Source organism: Lissotriton vulgaris, chromosome 1_1, assembly GCF_964263255.1.
Source record: "Lissotriton vulgaris chromosome 1_1, aLisVul1.2, whole genome shotgun sequence".
NCBI classification, from domain to species: Eukaryota; Metazoa; Chordata; class Amphibia; order Caudata; family Salamandridae; genus Lissotriton; species Lissotriton vulgaris.
This window is the reverse complement of record NC_141685.1, coordinates 1962650776-1962670235: the sequence shown is the minus strand read 5'-3', so window position 1 is coordinate 1962670235 and position 19460 is coordinate 1962650776. Positions and strand designations below refer to the sequence as shown.

Genomic DNA, 19460 nt, shown 5'->3' with positions numbered 1-19460 from the left:
CACCCATCATTTGAGAGGGAGGACTGAAAGGGGAGGCTAGTCCCTTTTCATTCACTACTATGCACACCTGACATCTGAGAGAAAGGTCTCAAAGGAAAGGCCTGTCTCGCCCCATAGCATCCTAAGCAGACCCATCATTACAGAAAGAGGTGTCAACATAGAAGCCAGTCCCTTCCCACATCTGACCAGGCATACCCTTCATCTGAGTAAGAGGTCTGAAAGGAGAGGCCAGTCCTTCACCACACCCTACAATTCACACACATCATCTACAAGAGAGGTCCGAAAGGAGAGGCCAGTCTATCCAGACATCCTACTACACACATAGTTCAGCTGAGAGAGAGGTCTGGCAGTAGAAGCCAGTCCCTCGCCACTCACTACTACACTCACCCATAATCTGACAGAGGTCTGAAAGAAGAGGCTAGTCCAGACACACATCTAATATGCACACCCATCATCTGACAGAGAGGTCTTGAAGAACAGGCCAGTCTATCAACATGCCCTATTTCAAGAGAGGTATGTCACTCCCCATACACCCAACTATGCACACCCGTCGTCTGAGAGAGGTCTGAAAGGAGAGGCCAGTCCATCCACACACCCGACTACACACACCCATCATCTGAGAGAGAGGTCTGAAAAAAGGGCAGTCCATGCACTACTGCGCACATTTGTCATCTGAGAGAGAAGTCTGAAAGGAGAGGTCTATCACTCCCCATACACCCTACTATTCATGCCAGTCATCTGAGCGAGAGGTCTGAAAGGAGATGCCAGTTCCTTCACCCACCCTAATATGCACATACATCATCTGAGGAAAATGGCCTCAAAGAAGAAGCCAGTCCATCCACACAACCTACTATGAATACCGGTCATGTGAGAGCGAGGTCTTGAAGGAGAGGCCAGTCTATCCACACACCCTATAAACTCATATAGGAGAGAGAGAGGTGTCAAAAAAGAGGCTAGTCTATCCACACACCCTGCTATGCACACCCATCATTTGAGAGAAAGGTTTGAAATGAGAAGCCAATCCCTCCAGACATCCTACTATGCACACCCATCATCTGAAAGGAGAGACTAGTCGCTCCCCATACACTCTATGCGCACCAGTCATCTGAGAGACGAGTACCAAAGGAGAGGTCACTCCATGCACACAGCCTCCTATGCACACCTGTCATTTGAGAGAGAAGTCTCAAAGGAGAAACATATTCCTCCTCACTCACTTCTACACACACCCATCATCTGAGAGAAAAGGTCTCAATGGAAAGGCCAGTTGCTCTCCATACACCCTACTATGCACACCCATCATCTGAGAGAGAGGTCTGAAAGGAGAGGACAGTCCTTCCCCACACCATACAACACAAACCCATCATTTCAGCGTGAGGTCTATAGCAGATAGGCCATTCCTTCCCCACACTCTACTACACATATCTGTCATCTGGGAGAGAGGTCTGAAAGGAGAGGTCAGTCTCTCCCCATATCCTACTATGGACACCCATCATCTAAGAGAGAGGTCTGTCAAGAGAGGCCAGTCCCTCCCTAAGTTCTACTACACTCACCTGTCATCTGACAGAGAGGTCTCAAAGGAGAACTAGTCACTACACAAACACCCTACTATGCACACCTGTCATCATAGAGTGAGATTTCAAAGTAGAGGCACGCCTGCCATGTGAGAGAGAGGTCTGAAAGGAGCGGACAGACCATACACACAAAATACTAGACTCACCAGTCATGTGAGAGGGAAGTTTCCAAGGAGAGGTAAGTTCATGCACATAACCTACTACACACACCCATCATTTGAGAGAAAGATCTGAAAGGAGACGCCAGTCCATCCACCACCCTACCACGCACAGCTGTCGTCTGACAGAGAGGTTTCAAAATAGAGGTCAGTCCCTTTCCACATCCTAATATGCATATTTGTGATCTATCAGACAGTTCTCAGCAGAGAGGACAATCCCTATCCACACTCTACTACACACATCCATCATCAAAGAAAGGGGTCTTAGCAGAGACGTCAGTCCTTTCACACACCCTAACATGATCGCCCATCATCTGAGAGAAGTCTCAGCAGAAAGAACAGTCCCTCCCACACACTACTATGCACACTGTTCACCCTGAGGAGAGGTGTCAGTGGAGAGGTCAGTCTCTCCTTATACACTACTATACACTCCTGTCATACTCTGAATATCTCTGAGTGGACAGTCCAGTTTCGACACATACCCTGGTAGTGGAAATTATAAAGTATAAGCAGAGAGGGGTAGAGAAAATCTGTCTGAAGAGAAAGGTCTCCGGAGAGAGGCGTGTGTGTTTGTACACTCTGCTACTCACACCCAAGAATGTAGCACTGTTATCGATGAGATATATACTAAATGTTTGAGCTCGCGAGAGTTGGAGAAATATACAGGCATAGGCAGGCCTTTGGGTATTCCCGCAACCGCAAGAGTCTCATGGGTGCCACAATACTAAAAAAAAAGGGTGTTATAACATGAAATAATCACATAATCTAGCAGAAGGGTGGTTTTGACATTAACCTTTGTGTTTATAATGTGTACTGTTCAGTTACACATAGAACTGGATGCATTCCTTGATGTTCTTAAGGAAGACCCTGTTCCCTTCCACCGTGAAGTACCACTCCATCTTGCCTACAGACACCTGGCATATCAAAACGGATATGGTTATGAGATATAGAGCCCATGTCATGGTCACGGAGAAATGCAATAACTGTTTTATTGACATGCTTATGGGACTTCTCAATCTTAGGACAACTTATTTGACCATTGACATATATTAGAATATACAAAGTCAGTGTGAGCAAAGAGAGACACCACTTGTGAAAAGGGCTCCTTCATTTGGATTTCAAGCGCAACCATTGTGATTGAACTTAGGTCATTCCCACCACAGTGCATTATCCTCAAGTCTGGGTGCTCACAATCCAAAATGCTCTCAACCATTTGTAACAACTGATGGCACTTCATACCTCTATTGCCAACACAAGTGATGTTCAAGTGTTAAAATCCAAGGTTCTTGTCAATGCCACAATTAATGGCATACGCTCTAGCCCAATGGAAGAAGCTGTGGCCCAAAAGCCAGAGGTGAACCAAGTCACAATACAAAGATGTCAGTCACAAGAGAAGTGCTCAGCAGAATGAATAAGCTTCAGAAGAAATATGGACTTACCAGAGTAGAGAAAAATGGGAGGGAGGTAAAAATATAAATGTAATTGAAAGATTTTTGGAAGTTAGAAACGTAGATTAGGTTGTGACCAACTGCTCTTTGTATGGTGAAGAGTCACTTGTTAGACAAGATGAGCTTTTCTATTGGGTGATTTTCAAATTGTGCTATGATCCAGATGGAGTTTGGCGAGAGTCATTAATAAGCTTCTACAGGTGAATCGTTATGTGGGGACATCGTACAGTCCCCCACAAAACTCTCGAAAGAGTCACATGGAAATTTACAGAGTGAACCTGTCATGTGGTATTTGCGCAATCTCACGAGCTTGATTGTACAGGGAGAGAAAAGGGTGTGTATTGCTACAGTACAAGTACTATTAACATGTTAAAATAACAATAAAGAAAAATCAGAAAAGCAGAGGTTGTGAATGTTATTAATTAAGCTAAAATAAAGGCTTGGAAAGGCTGATAAAGGAGATTATGGTACATGTAGTACATGCACTCTGGAGCAGACACATTTGTTGTGTGAAGAATGCAAGAGTGAGGTTATATTACAATTGACATTCCCTCTACAACATTCAAAAAAGCTACAATATGATTGCAGGGTTTGAGGGTACCTGTTTCATAAACTCAAACACGTGTGATTGCTCTTGGTGATTTGGAACGGAAGGAAGTGTAATCTCTTTGACATGTGCTCAGAAGAGGTTATTTGGTTTTTGAATAAAGTAGAGTGGTGTATGCAGCTACATTCTACATACAGATTAATGTGTAGGTAATTAAAATGTACTGTAATTAAAGTATGAAGTCTGTTACTAATATTTAAATAATATATTTAGAAACCAGTTTCAATATGTTTCTTCCTTATAAGAGTAATAATAAGGATGTTTAAAATGCCAAATATAAATGAACAGTGCTTGTACTGAAACTTAACTAATCCTAGCTTTCATATGTTGCTGAGTTCATAGGTGGCAATGCAGAAACTTTTGTTTTGAGCTATAGGTGTCTCTCAGAGATGGTTGATGCATGTTCCAACTATTGTCCTTACTATATATAATGTTGGACAGTGGATCTCCTAAACATAGTCAGGAAAGCTTGTGCACTAATATAAAAGGTGTTTGAAGGGGAGAGACTTTGTCGATGATGATTAGAGTACCTAGGTATGTGTCAGTAGAAAAGTGTCACCTAGGAGGAGATATGGTCATAAAAATTCATTATTCACCCTATCTACAGTACTATGATAAGAACCTCATGTATGAAAGTGTGCTGTAGAGTTTGTATACTCTGTTATAATGGGAATAACAGGGCATAGTGGTTCTGTTATACAACCTACATAGAATTTTACATTGTAATGATGTGTTAGTGTTGCAGCTGTTTTTTCAAACTTCATTATTAACCGTGATTTCTGAAAGTAAGGTGTGTAGCGAGAGCTTACTTGTTCAGCAACAGTTTTTAGGCATATACAGGGGAATGTTTTCGCACTAGAGAGGGTGCACTAATTGAATTGAATCATAAATACAGCTCACTCAAAGAAAATATGTTTGTATAAGGAATGAGAACCTTACTAAACTGTACAGAGGTTTTTTGTGAAAAGTGTATAGTGACAAACTAAGGCATTCATGCCATGCCCCCTTTTCTGGCTCTTGTGATTGTCTCACAATAGATTTGAAAACGGGGAAAAAATGGAAACTTAGTTCAAACAACATAGATTATAAAAGTAGAGGAAAGCTCTGAAAAGAGACATTTTTGTTAACAGTTTTCAACTATGAAAAAAATTGATTTCAAACAGTTTTCATTTTGACATTTTAAATTATTTTTTAAATGGTACGACAAAAACATACCATTTGAAGTGTTAAACACCAACAACATCTCCTTAAAACCAAAAAGTAGAAACACTTACAAAACAATGTTGGAAACAAAACAGCCTGTGGGGGCACTTGTGCTCTTGGAAAAGCTTCTCCTGAGCAGACCTGATTCTCTTTAATCAAAAAGTGATATGCTTACACAAGCAGCATATTAGAGCTTTATTAAAAAAGAAGAGTTATTGTCCGCTTGAGCATTTAGAACTTCCACAGGCATAGTATCACCTGGAGCAAATGATGTTGAAGCCCCTGTACAGTAGTCTAGCTCCACTCCACAGTACGAGCCAACTCTGCCCGTGAAAGTCTTTGCAGATGCATAGACTTCAGTTGGCTCCACTTCCCTGTGGCATTCATGATATTTTTTTTATTTCTGCTCCCCAGGCTGAAGTCTTTGCTGGAAGATTTACAGGAAATGTACTTCACAGAAACTTTCTTTGTGCCTGACCTCATTTCAAAGAATAACTTTTTTTTTTTTTAAAGCATACCTGCGTACTCTTTTACTTCATCGCACTTGGAACACTCTTTAGCTCCTTTGTCGGAAAAAGTATTTCTGGGACATATTTTACATCCGGGTGAACCTGGTTGTTCAGAGTATGTGCCAGGTTTACAAGGAAAACATTCCGATGTGAAGGAAACTCCTGAAAAATAAACACAGACCCAATGTAACGATTTCTAATGAACAACATGAACTGTTTGCAAATGTGAACTGCGGCAAGATGCAGAGATATCAGGGCACGAGCGTGAAGTGGACCGAGTGTCCCTCAGATCGTTGTTTTTTTTTATAGAGGGGCAGGCTGTTCATGCCCAGTTCAAGGACGGGATATTCAAGCTAATGGGCAGAGTGGAGCCCGGACCCTGCTTTTGGCCCCACAACACGAAGCGTGCCGAGCCTTCACTATATTCGACACAGCAAACACGTCAAGTAATAATATGAAAAATACTTCCAAAATGTTAAAAATGTTATTCTTAGATTTGGAAGTTTATTTAATTTAGCACATTATATGATATCACTGCATTGAATTACATTTACTTCAAGTGACGTTTTTAAATATGAACTTTGAAACATCTATTAACAATCAAAAAACCAAACCCGAGTGATAGGTCAGTTATCATGTGTCCCTCATATATGGCCAAAATTGTTGAACTAAATGCAGCAACATCATCCATTTTTAAGGTGCTCTGAAATATATCAATCAACGCAAATGAGACATTGGTGAAGTCATTTTGCTTCACTCGATCACACAATTTGGTGTAGTGGTGTAGGCGGGATATGAAGCCAGGCACCCTGGTTCACAGTATGCAACTTTGATACTGCAATGATATCTTCTCTGTCTCGTTTAACACCAAAGGACAGTGATTTTGTTGACTTCTGTCAAGAACTAAGGAGTACACGGAGTCAAATACATAGACCGATGAGACCAACCTGAAGAGCAGCTCAACAGCTCAGTATAAACAATTACAGATAACAGACAAAGAGGTGTTGAAGAGCCCACTAAGTTTCTACAGGTCCTCTGAGAGGCGCACTGATGTGCAGAGCTCAGATGCAGAGTTTCATGTACATGAATTTTTACCAAGTTCAAGTTTCAAGTTTAAGTTTATTATGTTTTTGGCTCTCAAAAGAGGGCCACATAAAACAATTACATAGATATACACCACTATTTACAATAAAAATCACAATTAAAAGCCGAATAGAAGATCACATCTTTAACATTGGCCGAACAATTATCCAACAACATCTCTAGGAATCATTAATAAATATCTAAAAATCCCTTAAAAAAGTTAAAAATTTTGAAGCAGAACATTTCATTAAATGGACAGTAAAGTGCATGGAAAAAAGTTTTTACATTAAGGATTCCCAATTGTAGACAAATAGATTTTAACCATTTAGAGCGCAATGGACGTAATGCAGGACAAATAAACAAAACGTGATTTCGGTCCTGCACTGCCTTATTACAGAGGTTACACACTGGAGATGATCCATACCACTTTGCTAAGAGTGAATTTAGAGGAAGCAAATCATGTCTTAAAAGGTACCATAGCCTACGTACTCTATGAGGGATATTCCAAGAGACATACTGCTGGGGCTGCTTTAGTGAGTACGTGCTTAAAAGTACATCACTACCCTTTTTTCCGTGTAGGGCAATCATATCCAATTTAAAACAGAGTTCCCAAGATACCAGTGAAGAAAGTTCATGAGGGAAAACACTGTTTTGAATGTTATGTTTGCAGTCACCAGTCCTGTGCATAGTAGAATTTGTATTTTGCATACTTGTATTAGGCAGGGAAATGGAAAATGTGTGGTATGCCTGTCTGGCTTTTATTTTGATAAATCAGTCGCGGTGGTCAAAGGTCACACCAGAGCCAGACATTTGACCTGATCTTTGCTCAAGTTTTGCTTGACTGACCCTGCAGTACCCTTCACAGAGGCTGTACATATAACAGATAGGTGAGAAGCAGTCATATTAGTCGCAGACCATAACTGTGTTTATTGATGGACACACTTGTTACACAGCACTAACAACAATCCCTTTCAAACTATGGGTATTGCAAGTCAGAAAGCCACTGCATCTCACAAGAGTGGGGTAGGTTTACTCTATTTAAAGGTAGCACTCTATGCCAGATAAGGGTGAGCTTTGAGGTTTAACATCTCCAACCTTGGACTGAAAAACAAAATCAAAGATGGCACGAAGAAGGCTTTGGGTTCCTTTAAAAGGGTCAGACTTCCAAGTGGCATGTATTCCTAGATAGTCAATTTCTCTATTGAGTTCAGATGTGCTTGATAGGTCAGTTGAAAATAGGAGAAGGGAAACCACCAATCTGAAATTCTCTGTGCAGCTCTACTGTGTGAGTATCTTTGGTCTCCCATTGAATACTGCATATAGTAGCATAATCCTCCCCTCATAGACAGTACAGCGTGTTTTCAATTGCTCTCACTCTGTATGCTTTTTAGCAACGTGTATATGCTCAACATTCTCCTGTATGTCCCCTGGCATTCCATTCTGCATGCCCTCTGATCCCCATGTGTGTTCTTTGAATTCTGAACCACCTCTTTTGTAGTCTCAGTTCAGACAGTTCTTGTTGTTTATTTTACACAATATATAAAATACTCCACAGAGCCAATTATTGCTCAATATTAGGTGGTTTTCGTGTCAACCTCAGTTGCCTTGCTACTATTGGTGGCTTTTCTCCCTTTCTGTGTTTGACATGTCCATGTGAGTTTTTTGGTTTCACATTCTGTAGATTCTTCATTTGTCCAATAAAGCATTTGTCCCAAAAGTGATGTAAAAGGGCTTCTTATCGCTTGCTTTAATTTCTTTTTTTTTTTTTTTTTACTGGAAATTGCCCCAAGCCTACAAGAAGTGTTTACGTAAAAAGTTGAAAGAGCAAATTGGCCTCTAGTTTACATTATGCAGGTAAGGATTTAACCCTTTAACCCTAGACAGCTGAGGGGCTCTCAATGAGAGGCATCTGTTTCTGCTGGTCGGAGTCAAGGTGTTGCTATCAGCAGCTGTTAGGCTGTATAGGTAGTAGCTACAGTTCAAGAAATTCCTTGGTGCTCATCGGAAGCTTGGGGATGGAGGAAGGGAGCATGGCAGAGCAACAGAACAGTAACACCAAGACGTCTGCACCTCTTTTACAAATCAGCCATGCCCAAGACTACTACACCGACCCCAGACAACTGCAAGTCCCATGCCTCAGTCTCTCTTCTATCTGCACACGGGGGTAGACACTGCACAAGGACAATATTTGTATATGAGCAGGTTAAACATAATTTGCAGTGCCAACCAGTACCACATACATACAAGTGAGACAGATTGGAATTCCAATGCATGTTGCTCTCTGAATCCGATCTGCTGCTCTATCTGATCTCTTCTCTGTGTTAGTTGATCCTACTTCTATATAGTGACTTACTCAATCTTTTGAGGCCTTTCTTCGCCATGCTTCAACCTCCCAGCTGCTCTCCTTGTAATCTATCTGTGGATTCTTTCTGCTCCCCTTTTCTCACTTTTCTGACTCATTTTCTTTGAAGTCCTCAGGAACCCTTCTTGTGTTCACCTTGAGGTTCTGGCTACTTACCAACTACTAACGTATGCTTTAAACCCCCATTTCTTTTCACAAACTGTTTATAGTTCCCTGTCTGTATTTGATCCAAGCTGTGAGCTTCCCCTTGTATGTAATTTTTTAGCTCTACCCAACAAGCCCAAGGCCCCACATGGTTTTAATAGCGCTCCCTTTGTTCCTTGAAATATGCAATATGAGTTGGCATTTATTTAGCTTCAGCCAGGGCTCAGTGCTCCCACTACGTTTCATGTTCAGCATGTTTGGCTTGTGAGGCTGGGATATGGTGTTGCAGCTCATGCCATACTGCCTCCTTTCTCTCCAGGGATGGAACTCATCTGCCAAACTTCTCTCCGCTTCAAAAGTGGTAGGCTTGAGTTGGCTGGTACAGGGATATTACATTCTCAGCAGCTTCCTCTTCACACTATTCTGCACGCTTTCTAGTGATTCTTCCTTGTTACCACACATGTGCATTTCACTTCTTTCCTTTTCATCATCACAAACTTGCAGGTATTTGTGACTGTTATCATTTTTAGCTTTCACCTGCACAGCGCTTGCTCTGTGCTTGAGAAATCCTCTCTTTCAAGGCATCTCATTGGTTCCTTTGCATGCTACTTACTTTTCCTCCATTTCTATTGATTGTAGCATATTTTCTGCATTTACCAATGCTGGTTTCTCATCTGCTTCTCTTATCAGTTTCCCGTCACCGAAATACTGTTAACATCTGTTTTGTTTGAACTATTCTTTCACACAGTTTTGCCTCTTTTCGCTTTTTACTCTTGCAGCATATGTATAACAATTCATCACCAGGGAGATTAAGTGATTTCAATAGCATCACAGGATGTTGCTGCCGCAGAGACTCAAACTGTGATCCCCAGCTCTTGAGTCAGCAGCCCTGGATGTTGTGCCAAATCCTCTTCACTCCCATGTTATTTGTCAGGGAGCTCTTTTCTTCTTCCAGACGATAATTGATAAAAAACAGTACTTTATTCACCACATAGGCGAAACCGATGCATTGGCAATGCTTGTTCAGCATGCATCCTTGCGTTTTCTTCTAACTATTCCACACCAACATTGTGAAGTTTTCTACCACTGCATCCAACTCATGTGCACTGGCGTTTTTGCTGTATAACCCTTTGGCTTCTGTTGAATTTGCTTCACACCCCAGTTTTTTTCTGTTGGCTCCTGCCCATTACAGTCTTGCCCACTCCTCTTGGCATGCCTGACTCTCATTTTGTTTTGTGTTCTACTGCAGGAGCTTATTTTCATTTGATTTCCTCTGGTGGGCTTAGACGCATCTGCTGAGTGTAGGCATTGGCACTCTCCTTCACTTATGAGCGTGAGTGGTCTTTCTTCTTCTCTCCGTGGTGGTATTGGGTGACTGTTCCTAAAGTCTACCTTATCTGCTCTATTTAAGGTAAAACAACAGAATTCTAGGAGATTCTCCACCATTCCTCACACCAACAACAAACACCACCACCTTTGGTTCTTTCTCAGTCTGAGTACTATATTTTTTATTACACTATGCCCAACAGATCAATCTCTACTTCCATTTATAGCACACTATTAGTGAATAAAATGCCATTATTCGATACAAGTGTTATAAAAATGAAGGGTGGAGCCATGATGCACACAAGGGTGAGACACACATTTGTTCTATGGTGATCAGATTCACTGAAACATTTTATTGGATCCCTGGCCAGAAAACAACTTGTTGTAAGTTAACAGTTTTTGCTGAATTTTATTGTAACAACTTTATTATACAGTTAGTGTCACTGGATGGGTTGAAAAATAATACTGAATCAAAGGTCAGAAAACTATCAATGTAGGTTAAGATTTTCTGGTCAGATTTGTTGTAGTCTGGGATCAGATATCAGAAATTAAAAATTAAATATTAGATTTAGCTCAGTAGATATTCCATACATAAAATGTCAAAATGTATACAACTGGTCAGATAATATACTGAAAAATATAAAGTGGTAGGTTTGAGACTTGACAACCATATTGCAAAATTTGAATATCTCTTTTTCACATTATTGACCAAAATACTAAATAATCCATAAATACTGATATCTCTTCTACGTTCATCTCTTTTCACAAATGTACTTTGAAATATAGATGATTTGTGAATCAGAATAGGATGCTGAAGGATAGTCTATCTTCGCTTTCCATACATTTCTTTTCCGGGACCCACTGCATGACCGAAAGGTTTGTAGGCTAAAGACAGGAGTATAAATAGTAGAAACATGATGATATAGGTTTTCTAACCACAAGCTGACAGCCAAACCTGTAGTATTGTGAGAGTTAGCAATGACTGAACCCGTTTGCATTCTGATGCATTCCGGAGAACTGTGACTTAAGTGTTAAAGAGTATAGTGAAGTGAATGCAGTTTTCGAATGTTGAGTTTGTGGTTACACTCAGACAAAGAAATATGTGTAATTCCAAGCTCCATGTGTGTTGCAGTCAATGGCAGGCGACCAAGCTGGGGAGCACGCTACAACTGACAACGAGATAGGGGATAAGTTACTCAAAGATCAACAGTGAAATTCCGCTCCACTCACGGAGTATGCAGAGGTTTTCCCACTCTGCGCTTCACATACCCTGCAGAGAGTGGAACTCAGCGCTGCAGACTTTTTTGGTCACTTCGAGGAGATCTGCGTAGCAGAACTCCATGAAATCTGCCCAGGCCTAGTCATTATACCACAAGATTGGGTAAAATAACCCGAGACGGAGTGCCCATGGTTCTGCTTTCACAGCCGTCCAAACACAAAGTGGTCACCACCAAAACTACAGGGAGGAGGCTCAGAACAACTCCAATGGTCTCCAGGAAAGTGAAGGGCTCCAATGGGTACCAAGAAAGAGGCCATATTTTCCATAATCATCAAGGATGACCCAGAAGCCAGGACAGCACAGGGCCTTAGAGATGGCATGAAGGAAGTGGGTCCTAGCGGGCAGGGTAGGAGAGAACTCCTCTCTCAATATCAGCCAATAACATAAACAGGTATATTTCCGCCGCCTTCCTGAAACCACTACCTCCAATCGATATAACCAAAATGCAGAATATTGAGGACAGATGGACTGTTTGGATAAAGACATTTAATGATTTCATTGATGTGCTAGAGAAGCAGATAACAAGAAGAATATCAAATATCTTAACAATCTTGCTGGTGAAGGTGTAAAAGAAGTTATAAAGAAAATTCAGCGAGCTGAAGTAATCACATAGCAACAAATCAAAGAAGCCTTGAATCTCAAGTTCAATCCATTTTTAAATGTAGATTACGAAAGGTACATATTCAGTCAAGAATGACAAAAAGTTGCTGAAACCATCAACAAATTTGGTGAGAGATTGGATGCAATCCTCAAACACTGCATGTTCAATGAATTTAATGATGAGGAACTTATACGTCTCAGAGTTATTGACGGATACGAGTCAGATTCATTCGGATGACGAATGCTGACAGAAACTCTTAGTCTGGAGCAAGCTCTCATGGCTGCCAATGCTGAAGAGCGTGCCGATCCGCAAGCTGCTGACATTGAGGCCGGAGGTGCCCAGATGGAGTCAGTCATGAAAATTAAAAGTAAGCAAAAACACAAGGCAGAATGACAGCGTGATGTCTCCGCACGTAAAGAAGTTGGGTTTCAGGTATGGATTTTCATTTACACACGAAGTTAAATGTCCCACCATTGGACAGATTTGAAAAGGCTGTGGGAAGGAGAACCATTCTGTAATAGTTTGTAAGGTCAAGGAAAAAATAAATACATCACAGTGAGAAGACAAAATGGCCACCTGAAGTATTAATATCAAGTGAAAGTGAAGAAGATGGTTGTGCAATGTTGACCTTTACCTCAGAAAAATGTGCGCATGTTGAACTTGCTGTAGTTCAAGTAAACAGTTGCTCAATACCTTTTATTATTGACAGTGGTGCTTCGATAAACATTATGCCTGAGGAAAAATACAATGAATTATGTGCATTTGCTTCAACTTACGCCATCTAAAACTAAAGTGTATACATGGGCTGCATCGATGCCATTAAAATGTCAAGATTAATTTGTAGCAACGATGAAACACACACAAAAAGAAAAGTAGAAGCACCCATTCATGTACTTCAAGGTACAGCGTCAAGTGCCTGTTTACTGAGCTTCAGCACAGCTGCTGATATGGAGCTGATATCAGTGAACTACACATGAATGCTCACCATGAAATAGTAAGTCAGTTCCCTTTGTTGATTCATAAGTTTGGAAAACTCAAGACTATGAAAGTACAATTACACATACATGTCTTCTATCCTGTTGCTCAAAGACACAAACAAATTGCATTTCATTTACAGGAAGCAGTTGAAAAAGAACTTGAATCATTACGGAAACATGATATCATTGACCGTTCCATTGGTTCAATGCCATGGTAGTACCCAAAAAGGACTGTGAAGGATCTGTGTTGACATGCGTCAAGTGAACAAGGCAATTGAAGATAACGACATCCAGGTCCACACACTGCAGACATACCAACAAAATTGAATGGTGTGAAGGTCTTCTCTCGCCTTGATTTGAATAAAAGATATCATCAGATGGAACTTGAGGAGAATTGCTAGTACATTACAACCGTTTCTACACAGTGGTCTGTTTCGATATAAAAGAATCCGTTTTGATGTGTCATCATCGGCAAAGTTTTTTCAAGATGTAATTCGGCCTTTCATACAGCTTTCAAATATAGCAATAAAATTGTTTTTCTGAGCTACACAAGAGTATGTTAAAGCTCTTGTGCAAGTGTGTCATTTTCCTGTTGATGCAGGTTTAACTGGGATACTGAGAATTGTGAGTTCCATAAGACAAAGCAAAGATTCTTTGGCCATATCCTTTCTGATGGGGGTATGACACCTGATCCAGCTAAAGTGCAAGCGTTGTCAACTGCCAGTCCCCCACAAGATGTTTCCATGTTATGTTCATTCCTTGGAATGGCCAGCTACTGTTCTAGATACATACAAGAGTTTGCCACAATAAGTGCTTCATTAAGAGGCTTGACGAAAAAGATTGTTTAATTTCATTGGTCATATGAATGCAAACCTGTCTGCCGCATTTGATACGGTTAACCATGAGATCCTCCTGAGAAGATTGAGCGAGGCCGGGGTGAGAGGCTGCGCCTTGCTCTGGTTTCACTCTTTTCTGCAGGACAGACAGCAGGCGGTGTCCCCCCCCCCTTTCCAATCTGCGTTCTTCCCTGTGCCGCATGGGGTTCCTCAAGGCTCGGCAGTTAGCCCTATCTTGTTCAACCTTCATTTAAAACCCTTGATTACGTTGATCAAATCCTATAAGATCAATACGATCAACGATGCGGATGACACCCAACTGATTCTATCCTTGGAGGGTGAGGACTCGACCCCGTTGGAGGTATTTCATGAGTGTCTGAGGGACACTGCCGGATGGTTACAAAATAACTCCCTGCAATTTAACGCGGACAAGACCGAGGTGTTTTTCTGTGCAGGGAGCCGGATCCCTCACCCCCTTCTGGACAATTTCTGGCCTCCAGAAACATCAGTTAAAGTTCAACCGGTTAAAACTGTCCGCAAGCTGGGCATCATGATGGATAGTAAGCCGACCATGGAAGCTCAGGTTGCGAAAACCGCGTCCTGTTGCTTTGCCCTTATTAGGTCCCTTCGTAAGATCCTACCGTTACTACCCTCTCATGCTCGTGCTTTAGTGGCTGGGTGCGCAATCTTGAGTAGACTCGATTATTGTAACGCCCTTCTACTCGAGTCTCCCAGCTTTCTGATGGACAGATTTTAAAGAATCCAGTCTGCTGCAGCCAGACTGGTCTTAGGTTGGCCTAGAAGATCGTCCGCATCAGCAGCTTTGGCCTAACTCCATTGGCTCCCTCTTAGGCAGAGAGTACAATTTCAGTCCCTCTGCCTTGTTTTCAAAGCTCTTCATGGGTTAGGTCCCAGATCAATGTACTCCAAATTTGCCTGGTACACTACAACCAGAGTGCTTCGCTCTTCATCGGCTCGTCTGGTGAGAGTACCTAGATTTAAGAAAGTCAGGACAGGGGGAAGATCATTTGGAGTAGCAGCGGCCAAACTTTGGAACAGTCTACCTTGGGAGATTAGACAAATTGAGGAACTTCTCCCATTCAGAAAACGTGTGAAAACCTGGCTGTTTCCTAAGGTCTAGCCTTTAGTTCTTAACTACACCCTCATTTGCCACCTACATTGGAGCCTCAGCGCCAGGATGCCTGTAAGGTGATAGTGCGCTCTATAAGTTTAATAAATAAATAAATAAAAAGCTTCAAGAAAAGCACTAGTGAAATGTTACACTTTGATCCAAAGCTTGATACGGAGGTTGCTGTTGAGCTAGCCCAATCGGGTCAGATGTAATCCTTGCACAGCACAGTAGACATCCAAATGCTTGAAGACAAATTGTGGCATATGTAAGCAGTATTTAGTCCCAAACTGAACATGCTTATTCACAGCGTGAAAAAGAAAGTTTAGTGATGGTGTGGGTGTGTGAACATTTTGACATATTCTTTTATGGAAAGTCTTCAACACTTGTGACAGATCATCAAGCATTATTAACTATCTTTGCCAATCCAAAAGCCAAGATGCCTCCTCACATTGAATGTCGGGGTCTATGATTACAAGAATGCAACTACAAAATTGTGCACCATCCAGGGAAAGATCAAAAACCCTGACGACTACTTCTCAAAAGTGCATCTACTGTGCCATGGTACCCTTTCCAAGGCGGCTGAGGCCTACATGAATTTTATTATGAAATCAAATACACCAGCTACCATTTCGGGGAACATCATTTACAACGCGGTGTTTACAGCGCACTACCTTAACAACGCTCCCATTACAATCCAAGTCGTTACTACGACTTGCGCTGGATGGCGCTGTTGGTCAAGGAATATTGTAATTTTATATTCCAACACCTTCCCTACTGTTACGTGGACTGGTGTTGGAATATAAAATTATAATATTCCACAATCCGCGCCCTTTAACGCAAGTCGTTGTAACGACTTGCGCTGTAGTGGCAGCATTGTCAAGTACCGCGATCTAAAAGATTGCGTTATACTGACATACATCCACCATTTCATTGGAACACATTGTCACTTCCATGAGTCAAGATAGTGACATGTTAAAACTAAAAGACATTATGATGCATCAGTCTTTTAACCAGCACCCTCGACCTTTTACCAGTGACAGTGAATACCAAATGTCTAAAAATGTCAAAGACAAACTGTCTGTTACTCAAGAAGGCATTATTCTGAAAGGTTTGAGAACTGTTATTTCAGACAGTTTGTGACCACAGATATTTGAAGTGGCACATGAAGGACATTGTGGACTCATTGTCACAAAACAAGCTCTCTCCGAGACAGAGTCTGGTTTCCTCATCTCAATGAGAATGTTAAAAGAGAATTGAAGGCCTGTCATCTATGCAGTGCCTTTCATTGAAAACAACTCAACCCAGCTTAAACAGGTCAGAGTTGCCAAATTATGTATGGGAAAGAATTGCAGTTGACTTCTCGTGCTCTCAACAATGGACATGACCTGATGGTGATTGTCGATGAATACTCCAGTTTTCCATTGACAGATCTCTCATCTATCACTCAAGAAAGAGTCATCAAGAGATTAGACGGCATCTTTGCGATGTGGGGTATTCCTGCAATCAGCCTTTTTATTAAACAGTTGCTCAGTATACAACAATGTTTACAAAATGAATCAGTGTGGAGAAAATCAAACCAGGGTAGTTTTAGAAAGCGATGAAATCATCAGATGCATCACGTATATAGCAATGCAGGCATAGTGGAACGTAAAGAAATACAATACAAGCCAAAACAGCCTTCCTCCCGCAGAAACACTGACAATTCCTATGGGTTCTCTGTATTGGCTCCATTAGCCCCAGATCTTCTCGTACTTTTGAGGGCAGCCGCGACTCTAGTAGATCTCCCGCTCTGCTAGCTGACACCAGTCTAGTTTGTTCTTCCAGTCCCGGATGACCGGGGGTCCACTCGCCCCCCATGTTTTTACAATGTTGTATTTGGCCACCCCTGCCACCAACATCAACATGGGCCACGTTTCTTCTCCTGTTATGCACAACACCAGCCATCTAGTCTCAGGGGGAACTGCAAGTCCTGTAACCGCGGCCATGAGCTGTGTGACTCCCCTCCAATACAGTTGGATCACTGGCCAATCCCAAACGATATGGAAGAATGAGTGCAGAAGGCAGAGTTGTGGCGACCCAGGCGGTGCAGCAAGGATATGGAGTAGTAGGATCTGTGCAGTATGCATAGTTGTATGAGGCAGAAACATGCCCATATGGGATTTGGAGGGCCTCTGCTCTGTCATCATCTTCGATGAGTCCTATGTCTCCCTCCCAAGCTTCCCGTAGTGAATGGAGCAGATTGGTGGAGTTGCTCAATATTTTTTCTGTATACTAGGGAGACTGCCAAAACCAGGGTTGGGTCCTGTAACAAGCGGTATTCCATGGGTGAGGAGTCCCTCAGGTATGTGGCACTACAGTGCATGTCTCAGTTGTAGGTATCTGTAGCGCTTCCTGGCCCCCATGTTGTATTCGGTTTGGAGGTCTTCAAAAGATAGTGCGCCCCCCCCTTTAAAACATCTACAAGGCAGTCAATTCCTATCAGTCCCCATCGAAGGAGGCCCCATAATTTCTTTACCTCCCCAAGTTGCTCGCTGTCCCACAGTGGAGTTGTGGCAGTCAATTTAACTTCCCCGCTCAGATGCCTGTTGGCTTAATGCCATGTGCTTGCGATCATCTGATGTGGCTCGGTAATGAACCCGTTCGCTTTTTGTCATATAGGATGGAAGGATATCCCTGGTCGCTAATAACCTCATGATTGACCCTGTAGGCTGGTTCCTCCATGTCTCCAAATACCCATTTGTTAATTGTTATCAGTTGGGAAGCCCAGTAGTAAGCACGGATGCAGGGGCAGCTAGTCCTTCTTTGAACACCCCCGCTGTAGTTTCCTGAGGGAGATCCACAAACTACCTCCATCTCAGAGGAGCTAGCGCAATTCGCTATTGGTTTTATTGAAAAAGTTCTGCAACACCCTATAAGGGGTGTTCTGAAGGGCGCACAGCATGTGGGGGATGGTCATCATATTAAAAAGCACAGCCCTGCCCATCAGAGACTCGAAGCACCCTCCAGTGTTCCCTATCCTCCCTAAAGTGCTTGAGCGGTGTAAACAGGTTCCGACTTATGAATTCCTTGACATCCCTGGTCACAAAAATACCCAGGTACCGAAAACCCTGTGTTACCACTGGAGCCAGGTATGTTGATGGATGAGCTGGGCAGGCCCCGGTCAGTGGAAAAATTAGGTACTTGTCCAAAAGAATTTGTAAGCCCAAATAACCCTGTCCACCGAGTGGCGAGGCCACGTGACATAGCAAGATGTCATCGGCATTTAGGGCGATCCTTTCCTCCCATGCGTTGTTCCTACATTCTCACTTCCAGGGAGAGCACTAAGACCTCCTCCGTTGCTGGAGCTGACATGTGCAGAAACCCATATAGACACCTTATATTAAGTTGGGTGCCCCCGTGCGGCATGAACGCAGATTGGTACGGAGGTTATGACCCTCACTTGTCCGTTGGCCAAAGCCTTCAGGTTAAGTAATGATATGGGTCTGTAGGAGTTACAGGCCATGGGGACATGCCCTTGTTGAGGAGAACTGCAATTGTGATCGATTCTTCACCGCTTGAAACATGTTGAGCATGTGGTGCACAACTTTATCTGCCGCGCATCCAAACAATTCTACAGGCAGTCCGTTAGGTCCCAATGCCTTCTGAGACTCCAGCCCGCAAATGGCTCCCTCAATTTTCTCCCCCATCAAGTCCGTTTCCGGTGCCTCCCTGACTTCCGGGAAGAGGACTCAGCGAGTAAGGTACTTCAGGAGGTCCACACACTTGTGTCGAGACCTAGAGGTCCCGGAGGAGGCGGTCAACAACAAAAAATCTGCAACCTTTAGCCTAAGTCGCGGGACCTGTCTGGGGTGTCCGCTGTCCCCCTTACTCTTTGCCCTCTACCTGGAGCCATTAGCACAATGAATCCGCAAAGATCCAGTCATACATGAGTTGCGGTGGTCAGAGGACAGGGAAGATCGCATTTCTCTGTATGCAGATGATTTTTTCTTATATCTAGGTTCCCCCCAAAGGTCTCTTCATAGTGTTTTGGATATATTAACGGTATTGGAAGATTTTCAGGGTTTTCAATTAACTGGATTAAATCCCTTATGTTCGTTCTCAGTGGAGAACCTCTCCTCCCGCCTAGCGACAGCCCAATTCAAACAACAAAGGTGGGATTCAAATACCTGGGGATAGTCATCCGGTGGATCTCAAATGCCGCTATGACAGCAACTTACTCTCCCC

The 19460-nt window shown here is 42.5% G+C and overlaps 1 protein-coding gene across 1 annotated transcript in view; it reads right to left on the bottom strand.

Moving 5' to 3' along the window:
* The window catches only part of ELAPOR2 (endosome-lysosome associated apoptosis and autophagy regulator family member 2), a 407006-nt gene that overhangs the window by 145506 nt on the left and 242040 nt on the right, over positions 1–19460 (bottom strand). The window contains exon 7 of the mRNA XM_086919742.1: positions 5506–5658. Within this exon, the coding sequence (XP_086775868.1) occupies positions 5506–5658 (153 nt within the window). The remainder of the gene's footprint in view (positions 1–5505; positions 5659–19460) is intronic.